At 32.4% G+C, this 11,478-nt stretch overlaps 1 protein-coding gene across 1 annotated transcript; it reads right to left on the reverse strand.

Annotated features, from left to right (window-relative positions):
• Nucleotides 1-6,794: 6,794 nt before the first annotated feature.
• On the reverse strand, nucleotides 6,795-9,264 carry LOC140892653 (alkaline ceramidase TOD1). The gene is made up of 4 exons (XM_073301600.1): nucleotides 8,967-9,264; nucleotides 8,696-8,899; nucleotides 7,587-8,144; nucleotides 6,795-7,504 (listed from the first exon to the last, which is right to left on the reverse strand). Exons 1-4 carry the CDS (start codon nucleotides 9,214-9,216, stop codon nucleotides 7,161-7,163), a joined length of 1,356 nt encoding a protein of 451 aa, XP_073157701.1. The 5' UTR covers nucleotides 9,217-9,264; the 3' UTR covers nucleotides 6,795-7,160.
• Nucleotides 9,265-11,478: the final 2,214 nt, after the last annotated feature.

The raw sequence follows: 11,478 nt of genomic DNA on the forward strand, positions 1-11,478 counted from the left end.
CCATATAAATAATACAACACATAATACATACATACTCATTCTCGATATCTCGAGCAGTACTTTCGTACTTTAATTCTACCAAGCAGGCTACACCAGCTCTATAGTCCAAGCCTATAATTATGAGATTACTATATCACTAACCAATATCTGAAAATATCAACTAAGCTAATAGATACTCCCAAACTATTTATAGAATCTCGAATATACCTCCGTCCGTCGTCAGCCATTTGTTGTCTATTGCCACGGAACTTGGGCACAACTCCGCTACGACTTTTGGACGCCTCGCCAAGAATACGCCGCACACTGGGGAAGGCTAGAAACCCCTAAGAACTACTAAAACAAGGAGATTGGAAGTGTGAATTGGTAAGTCAAAATGGGCTCCCGAATGCCCTATTTATAGACAGAGTTCGGAAGCTCTGAACTCACATGTTAGCCACGTCGCAAAAAATCAACGATCGGAAGCTCAGATCTCCATCTTCGGAAGCTCCGAACTCCTGCGTGTCTAAGCGAGTTGACACGTCGATAATGCGCATGGCCTAACTACGATCGAAAGCTCCGATCATACTTCGAACGTTCCGATCCCCTAGAGCTTTCCGAACTCCTTTGTATTTTCCGATTACTTCGGACCGTCCAATCCCTATAGGGCTTGGGTTCGGACCTTCCGAACCACCCGAGCCCAAATAAGCCCATAACTATTTTTGGAAATCTTGGATCCGATTTTTTGGTCTGTTTGACTTAATTAGAGTCTCTTAATCATGTTTTATTAATTTTAAATATGTTTAACCAACTTAATCAGGTGAAATGGGACCGGACTACTACAATATCAATCAGATGATAACAAATCTGACGGGTCAACTTGAATCTCATCAATATAGATCCCTATTCTAAATGGAATCACTTTAGACTGTTTGAAATTTCAAAAATTACATTGAATTTTTGTGCACTCTCATTTTGTTGCATACAAATTCGTTTCTCATTCCAGAAATTTCAAAAAACATATTCCTTCACGTTCGTTAAGGTTTTGTAATTTGGAGTGCTCTCATTAAAAAACGTAAGTCGTTGTATCTTGAAAGACGATTGTCGTATTCTATTAGCATCGTGTGTGTGGCAAATTCATCTTAAAGATATAGGGTTGAATTCTAGCATCGACTTAAAATATTTTGTTAGTGTCATGTTTCAGTAGTCGTGACATCTGTCAAGACACAAACTAGACAGTTTTATTTTTCATAGTATTCCGAACCCAACACATCCATCAAAGTGTGATAACATTTAGAAAATACAACTTCTAATAAGATGTTGTGAGTCTCGATTCATTTGTAAGTTATAACCTCCTTGAATACTGATGGGCTATGACCCAATTTGACTTTTTATCGGGCTCAAGCTCAGTGACTCAATCCATTTGAGTCTCATATTACTTAGTTCTTTATTTGGACACTTTATCAAGGCTCATAAATTCTTAAGAGCTCATAAGAGGCTCAAGCTTATAAAACTCTCCGACTATCTATAAATAGCTCAAGTTCTATCATTTTTAAGGTACGCTCTCTATAGTCACATGCTCTAGTTATCTAGAACTTTTATTGAGTACATACTGACTTGAGCATCGGAGTATCTTCATCGGAAAACCCCCGGCGCCACTCACTTTGCTTTGTGATGCAGGTAACAGCCAACAAAGTTCTTTCTCTAGAACTGTTCGAGTATTAATCTGGTCACCCAGATCTTCACAAATTACCCAGATTTTCTTCAATCGGATAATATCAATTTTTTGCTATATCAAATACTAATGCGACTTAATCGAAATTTAACCAATGTAACTAAAGATTCGAGAAATTAAATTCTTGGATTGACATGAATACATGTTTATATCACTAATAATTGAAAACGATATTTTTTCCAAATAAGAAAGTTGAAGTATGAAATTTGAATGGGGAAACTAATTACTGGAAAATAAAACTGGAAATATCGTTTTAATAGCTTACCCAAAAATTCCCATGAATGAATCATTAATTAAGCATTGATAGCTAATACGGTAATACCTTATTCCCACGTTTTCATTAAATAAATGGAAAGCAATTGGGATTCAAAGCAAAAAGAAAAATGAACTATTTGCTTTTCTTCTTTTCCTCCTCCGGTCCTCCTTTCGTCTTCATTCCCCGATTATTCTCTATGTTTAATTGCTTTTTGCGACCCACTTTCTTGAAATAGAGATGGTTGGATGCTAAAATGGAAAATAGTAAATTTTTCTATGATACAATATCATGAATCTACGAAAATGGTCGATTCGATTCATATCTAATATTTAAAAATAATAATTTTTTATTATAAAAAATAATATTTTTTCACGAATAAAGTCGGATAAAAATCTATCTCACAAAAATAACCCAAAACCATTTCATAAAAATTTCAGTAAATGAGTACATGTTATTTATCTACGTCAACATACACAATATTATGCATGATATATAACACCAATGATCTGACCACAAATGAAATAATATTTTTTCCATGTTTATGTAAGTATTAGTCAGCAATATTTTTTTTAAAAAAAATAGTATATATATATATTACATTAAAAAAACTAATTTTGTAGCATATCATAACTTGTTTTATCTCCGTTATTGTTAAAAATGATAGACTTGGACCTAACTAAACACCAAAAACTAACTCAAGGTGGAAAGATTGCCAAAAAAACATATATGTAACCACTCTCAGGAAGTACTCTATCCAATCGATACAAGACATTTTAACAAAGATCCCCTCTATCCAAGAGATGCAAGACATCTTAACAAATATCCAAATCCAATTATGGAACAACTCTTAGGAACTCTATTCAATTGATGTGAGACATCTTAACAAACATCCACTCTAGGAGTGGGTCGGTACGGTATACCGTACCGAAAATCGGTTACCGTATATCGTAAAAAAAAAACCGGTATGGAATTTTTTAATACCGATACCGTACCGTATACCGAATTTTCGGTATACCAAACTTGCGGTATGACAAAAATCTATACCGTGTACCGATACCGAATTCAAAAAAAATTCGGTATACCGAAAAATTTTTGGTATACCGAAAAAAATTCGGTATACCAGCAAAAAAGTCGGTATACCGAAAATTTTCATATATATATTTTTTAAAAAAATTATTTTTCAGTATTTCGGTATATACCGATATACCGAAAAAAAATTTTTACCATACCGATACCGAAAATTTCACCGTACTGAAATTTTCGGTATACGATTTTTTCGGTAATTTCGGTAATTTTTTCGGTACGGTTTTTCTGTATTTCGGTATTTTTTCGGTACGGTTTTTCTGTATTTCGGTATTTTTTTTCCACCCCTAATCCACTCTATCCAACCAATGCAAGACATCTTATCAAAGATCCTACATGTCTATTGGAAACTGAATACATTAACGGGTGGCCCAACTATAAGCAATCCAACACATAATAATAGACATGAGCTCTGATACCATATTAAATATGGTGGATTTGGAACTAACTTAGCCCAAAAAACTACACAAGTGGGTAGGGTTATCCAAGTTCATATATACAACTTCTATAAATTTTGTCTAACCGATGTAGGATAATTACACACTACAATTATTATAGACTAACGGGTTGTGACATAAATGATATATGAAGTAGAAAAATTGAGTAGTACTTTTTCAAATTATCGAATAAAAGTTATCAATTTTCAAATTGAGTAAGAAAAAGATATGAGAGAAAGAAAAAAAAACAGAAAATTTAATTATTGTAATATATTTAACTTTAATTAATTGAATAGATATTGTAATCCGATCAAAATTTAATTATTGTAATATATTTATCATGAATCTATGAGAATGGTCGATTCGATTCATATTTAATATTTAAAAATAATAATTTTTTGTTATAAAAAATAATATTTTTTCACGAATAAAGTCGGATAAAAATCTATCTCACAAAAATAACCCAAAACCATTTCATAGAAATTTCAGTAAATGAGTACATGTTATTTATCTACGTCAACATACACAATATTATGCATGATATATAACACCAATGATCTGACCACAAATGAAATAATATTTTTTCCATGTTTATGTAAGTATTAGTCAGCAATATTTTTTTTTAAAAAAATAGTATATATATATATTACATTAAAAAAACTAATTTTGTAGCATATCATAACTTGTTTTATCTCCGTTATTGTTAAAAATGGTAGACTTGGACCTAATTCAACACCAAAAACTAACTCAAGGTGGAAAGATTGCCAAAAAAACATATATGTAACCACTCTCAGGAAGTACTCTATCCAATCGATACAAGACATTTTAACAAAGATCCCCTCTATCCAAGAGATGCAAGACATCTTAACAAATATCCAAATCCAATTATGGAACAACTCTTAGGAACTCTATTCAATTGATGTGAGACATCTTAACAAACATCCACTCTAGGAGTGGGTCGATACGGTATACCGTACCGAAAATCGGTTACCGTATATCGTACCAAAAAAACCGGTATGAAATTTTTTAATACCGATACCGTACCGTATACCGAATATACCGAATTTTCGGTATACCGAACTTTCGGTATGACAAAAATCTATACCGTGTACCGATACCGAATTCAAAAAAAATTCGGTATACCGAAAAATTTTTGGTATACCGAAAAAAATTCGGTATACCAGCAAAAAAGTCGGTATACCGAAAATTTTCATATATATATTTTTTAAAAAAATTATTTTTCAGTATTTCGGTATATACCGATATACCGAAAAAAAAAAATTTACCATACCGATACCGAAAATTTCACCGTACCGAAATTTTCGGTAATTTCGGTAATTTTTTCGGTACGATTTTTCTGTATTTCGGTATTTTTTCTGTATTTCGGTATTTTTTTTTCCACCCCTAATCCACTCTATCCAACCAATGCAAGACATCTTATCAAAGATCCTACATGTCTATTGGAAACTGAATACATTAACGGGTGGTCCAACTATGAGCAATCCAACATATAATAATAGACATGAGCTCTGATACCATATTAAATATGGTGGATTTGGAACTAACTTAGCCCAAAAAACTACACAAGTGGGTAGGGTTATCCAAGTTCATATATACAACTTCTATAAATTTTGTCTAACCGATGTAGGATAATTACACACTACAATTATTATAGACTAACGGGTTGTGACATAAATGATATATGAAGTAAAATTGAGTAGTACTTTTTCAAATTATCGAATAAAAGTTATCAATTTTCAAATTGAGTAAGAAAAAGATATGAGAGAAAGAAAAAAAAAAAGAAAATTTAATTATTGTAATATATTTAACTTTAATTAATTGAATAGATATTGTAATCCGATCAAAAAGTCTAACACAAAAATGGTGACACAAACAAAAACATATGAAGTAGAAAAAACGAAGAAGTATTTTTTTTTATTTTTTTCAAATAAAAAAGGGTTAATTGCATTAATATCCTCTGTGAAAAGTCTAAAAGTCATAAAACCCGTTAAGAAATATTAATTGGCTAATTCATCCCTCAGTTTTCTAAAATATAGCGCATTTCACCCCTATGTTATACAAACTCGGACACATTTATACCATTTCATAGGGGTTTTTATGCTAATTTTTTTAAAATATAAGGTCTAACATGCTATTAATTTTATACAGGGTGTTTTATGCTTTTAGACTTTTCATATGGGGTGTTGATGCAATTAGCCCAATAAAAAAATAAGAAAAAGTTATCGTTTTTAAGCTTAGATGTTAAGAGAAAAGATATGGTAAAAAGAAAACGTTGGAATATAAATTAGGTGATTGAGTGTAATTTTCGAATTATAAAAGGGTCACATATATACATATCAAGTAACAAAAAGTTAATCACTTTAACATATTTAACTTTAATTAATAGAATAGACATGATAATTAATCTGACCAAAAATTATAACAAAAAAATTTCGTGTGAGCTCGGCTCTTGAGTCAACTATGTGATATTATCTCATGAGTCAAGTTTGTGAGACTATCTCATTAGTTAATTCGATAAGATGGATCTCTGACTCGATCACACCCATGAGATTTGAGAAAATATTAATTATATATATAAAATATTATTTTTTTTAAAAGTATAATATCATTTTTTTAATTAATTATGTTATGGAAAAACTATTGTGTAACATATGATGATTTGATAAAAAGCTTTCAAGTCATAAAAAATATGTTTTTTGTCTGAAGTATTATTTTTCACGGCAAAAATATAGTTTTTTAGTTATGTTATGCATAAATAATATGTAATATATCATATATGTTGATTTGAGTGCAAGCTATCACTTTTTATGTCAAAATTATTATTTTTCACTATAAACACAAATGAGATAGATATGTTTCTCGAATATAGAACAATGAGATCAATACACAAGAAATCACCTACCCGAAGTCTCAAGTTCGGCTATTAATTATCACACTTGGGCTCAACTCTCACCAAATCGATCAAAATCAAATCATTTACCTTCTCTTTACTTTTGCACCTAAAAGTCGCATCAAAACCCAAATTCACATGAACCCAAACCATAGATCACAAGGGGAGATTGTTAGCAAAATAAACTAGATTAATTTTTGTTAAAAAAAATCTCAAATATACTTCAGAAGAGTTGTTTATTCTAAATAAAATTTGAATAAGGTTATTCATGTTAGCGCAAATATTTTATATTTATCAATTGAAAAGGTCAACCATAAGTCCATAACTACTTTTTAACATTTATTTTATTATTTTCGACGAAATTATTATATTTTATTAATATTTAATCTCGTTTAATTCCAAGTACAGCATGGTTTCACAACTGGCAAATAACCTACGGTAACCATAACTGCCAACCTGTCAGCTTTTGTCTGCTCTTCCCTTTCCCATGAATCTAATCAATTTGCTCATGTATCTTCATTTTGGTAGCTTCGATCCTACTCCATCGATATTATCTCATGAGTTAGTTGGTAATTACTGGTTGGTTCAAATTATGTGGGTTCCACTGAATTATATGTGACTCATATGATTTGAACAAATAAAATACATTCACATGTCCCATAGGATAATACCCCTGGGATAGATTGGAATTTTCCCTCCATTTTTGTGCATACCCTTTAAATTAAATTAAATTAATTTTATTTTGTTAAAAAACTAAAAAAATCAATCATGGGTTTCTTCACCCCACATCTTCAAGAGATATCCCTCGCACTTGCTGCAGCTCCCATTACCAAATAAGGACATATCCACGCTTGCCCACTTCACTTTGGGTCCTCCAACAATGGTCACACCTTGCTTAAGGTTGTGCCTATACTCCACTGCTATCTGCTCGAATACTTCGACTTCGAACATGTTCAGCTTCAACTTCGGTTTCATTCGGTCCCGCACATACGCGAAGGGGAGTTGATCTCTCGGGTTGAATGCTTCCAATTCATTGAACACTAGGCACGAGAAAAGATTGGTCGCCCAACCGTGTTTCCTCAAGATCAGAGCGCTGTCTGGCACATCTGTAATGTGCAACTCAACGTGTAACTATCATTATATACGTGGTAATTAAACATGTAGAACAACAATCCACCATATATATACCTGTGGGATAAGGCTTCTTTGAGGACCATGGTTGCAAGCCGTTTTCGCAATATGTCTCCATTTGGATCTTTAATCCATTCACATCCCACCATTTCCTCCATCTGGCTGTGGCCATGGCCTCTTCCATCGTATGCAAAAAGTAGGGGTGTTTGGAGATCGCCATGTCCACGTTCTCCTTGACCACGAGCGAGTGGATCAGAAGCAGAGGATCCACCACGAGCTGCAGCTTCGCGTCCACCCAAACGCTATATTTCGAGTTTGGGAAGAGGCGATGGATCAAATATTTCGGTATCATCCCATTCATGGCTGCATTTGGATACAAGTCCTCATTGGAGACCTTGACGACTCTCCATGCACCGATTTTGTGTTCCTTTGATTTTCTTGAAATCAAGTTGTGGAAGTCTAGTCTCTTTAGTGTGGTGTCATCTACCAACATGAAAAAGCAAACGTCGTCCAAGGTTTTGGATCCTAGGCCCTTGGGTTGCCGGATTTTGTCGTGGTCGTTGAATATGGCGGAGACTACTACTACTCCGTCGCACTTTTCCATGGCAATCCGATCTGAAAATCCAACCAACAACAGTAAGAAAACCCGAGGATATATTTAATTCATACAAAAACTAGTCGATACTAAAGAACCCAACAATTTTCATACTGGTTTGATCATATAATAAGTTTCACATGCATTGAATGAAGATGACTTGGACAATAAATGAAAGGCAGCCATTACAGTTGAATAAATGAAAAATCATTCAGCATTAATGGCATGCTGATAATAAGCCAACAAAATAATTCAGCCGAGGGAGATTCTATACTACATCGAAAGAAATAGACCATCTTCTGCTAGATGTACAGCACTGTTCAATGCAAATTCAAGAGTTGAAGATCTATCGATAAACATGGGTCCTATTATTTTTTTTTTTTTAGTGAACCCCACAAATATTGATAAGCCTTCGTCCTTAAATACATCGTATCCTTAAATACATTATTATTGAGATAGTGTCGCAAAGTAGGATGAAATTCCGGCAGGATGAACCTCAAATAAGATGTCCGGACAGAAGAAGAAACAAAGAAGGCAGGTGTCAAGATGAATCCCAATGCATGAAACTAACCAGAACTAGTAATGGGAAATCGTGTAAAGAATCCACAGGGGATTTCAAATCCTTGGTCAGGAGTATTATCAAAATAAGATAATCTCTCGTCAGTGCTCAAATTCCCTCCAAAACTTTCTGCATTCCCCTGCATATACTTCATCCCCTGCGTACCCGACGAATTCGCGCATATTTCTTGAATTTCCTTCAAAGCCACCCAATAATCTAACAAGAAAAAACACAAGATCAATATTTCGAACCACAAGATCGCATAAATCATTATTTTCGTTACCCGAAAAGTAGACCGGGGAATCGCAGGAGGAACGCGTGGTGGAAATGGCGTATTTGTGTTCGCCGTAGGATGAAGGGTAGGAGAAAAGAGGGGCCTGGATTGGGTCGAAAGGGGACCACCGGAAAATGCATTTGGTGGCGGAGAAGGCGGAGTAGCCGGCCAAGAAGACGGCGGAGAAGAGGTAGAGGAAAGAGAAACACAAGAGCTTGGATTGGAAGAGGGGCGGCTTAGAGAACATCGGCTTGCCCATCTACAGTCCCATGCCAAACACTGCTTTATCCAAAAACTAATCACTTTCATCATATATTGTCATTCTTTTTTTTTTTTTTTCGTGATTCCAATACTTTTTATAATCACCAACACCTTCGCCTAATTAATTTACCTTATGCAAATTTATTTATTTTTTTATAAATTAAAAAAATTATTAAAACTTCACATTTATACAAGAGATGAAAATATTTTCGAACATTTTACCTTTATTATATTTTAAAAAGCGACCACACACACAACGCGAGTATAACATAATATATGTGAGTGGAGTTAAAGAACGGTGTGTGTGAAATTTGAAATGAAATATCCCACTAATCCACTTCATGTTTGTGCATGTCGATTGTTCTAATGAAATGCGTGTACAAAAATTCAGAAACAGTTGAGAAGAATGTGGTGTGTATTAGAGTTCGAAGAGTACTCTTTAAATTTACATAATAACTCATATAAGTTATTCTTTTTTATTGTTGATGATATAAAAGCTATATTTGGCAAATCACATAAAAATATTAAATATGGTTACTATCATCTCTCCTCTTGCTTTATTAAATAGTAAGAGATAAATATTTAATATGATATAAAAATATAATATTAAATTAGCTTTTTTTTTGTTGCACGCAACTGTACTTGTAAAATTAAGAACGTAGATAAAGATATGATTGAATTTTAAAATATTGGTAAAGATATGAATGCATTTTTTAAAAAAAAATCTATTTTATAAAAATTTTAAAAAACTTCAAATAAACTCATATAATAATGAAAGTATAATTATGATTTTAAATAAAGTTTCACAAATTAATTAAAAGTTAAAATGAAAACCTCAAATTTAATTAAACAATAAAATTAGGCACGGAAGATATTCGTGACTCGTGACATTATATCTATATTTGAATTGAGACTAGAAAGGGATAATATAGATTATTATTTTAATTAATATCGTAAAATACAAAATGGAGGTCGTGACTTGGGATATTTAATACTATATTTTTTCTTTATCTTTGGAAGTTGAAACGTTATTTTATAATATCTGAGGAAAGGAAACGTAAAAGGTCTAGAATAATTGGTGATTATCTCTCACTCGATGATATTGTACAAACTAAGCAAACTCAAAACATCTATCGTTACATTTTAAACTTTTAATTAATGTGTCATAGATGAAAAGAAAACTACAACAACAAATAAGATTGAGTTTTATACAATTTTTTTTTTCCCCTTCTTTATGCATGACAATTACGTCGACAGTATCAAGTTGACGTAACACTAACGTTGATTAATAATATTAAATAAACAAATTTAACGTATCAGAACCCGGAAATAATAGCATAGAAATTCAGAGTCGGAAAAAGCGAAATACAAACAATTTTACATTTTTTTCAAAAAAAATAATAATAATGAATAATTGACGTGAAATAAAATTTATGAAGAGCTGCCAAAAGAATTCATGAACTTCTTCCAAAAGGCCAAAAAGAAGATGGAAATAGAAAGTGACATTATTGTGGGGTATAAATGAAGCATTAATGGGGAAGCCCAAAATGATATTAATTAATCACTAAAAGGAACTGTCCCGCATATTTGTTGGCCAGCATACTTCTTCCTCGCATAACAGCGGAAATTTGATTCGGTAGACCCAATTAATTAATTACTGTTATTTTTTTTTATTGCTAGCAGAATTTCCGATCGCTATTTTTAGTACGTATTGGATAAACTTTGAGCTAACGTAACATCCTACAATTATCTTATTCATTTAAACCACACTGTTCAAGTACTATGCGATGGATTCTTTCGATAAAATTGATAGGAAGAATCTCATTTCTCAAATACTGACACATTTAACATATAACACTAGCTCAGACATCCTCTCCCCCACATTAATTGCTACTATTGATAATGGAGGGAAGAAATCCGCAGAAAAAGTTTTTAAAATAAAGATTTGTTATTGTTTCTGAAATTATTTTTAAAAAATACATTATTCGAAATTTTATTTATTTTGTTTCTTTCGAATTTCCTTACAATTTAATTTATATTATAAAAAATAAAGTATCGGACATGAATTTATATTTTATATCCACTATTTTGAATAATAATATACATTGTGTTCGGTAGAACTAGCTAGATGCATATGCTTGTGTCCGCGAAAAAGGCCAGAGTCTACAGTTGTCAATTGGATTATCTGAGACTTCAAAATCAATATTTATAATTCTTCCATTTAAAACGTATATGATGAAATCAGCATAAAAAAATATTT

Source organism: Henckelia pumila, chromosome 3 (genome assembly GCF_033568475.1).
Source record: "Henckelia pumila isolate YLH828 chromosome 3, ASM3356847v2, whole genome shotgun sequence".
In the NCBI taxonomy this organism is placed as follows: domain Eukaryota; kingdom Viridiplantae; phylum Streptophyta; class Magnoliopsida; order Lamiales; family Gesneriaceae; genus Henckelia; species Henckelia pumila.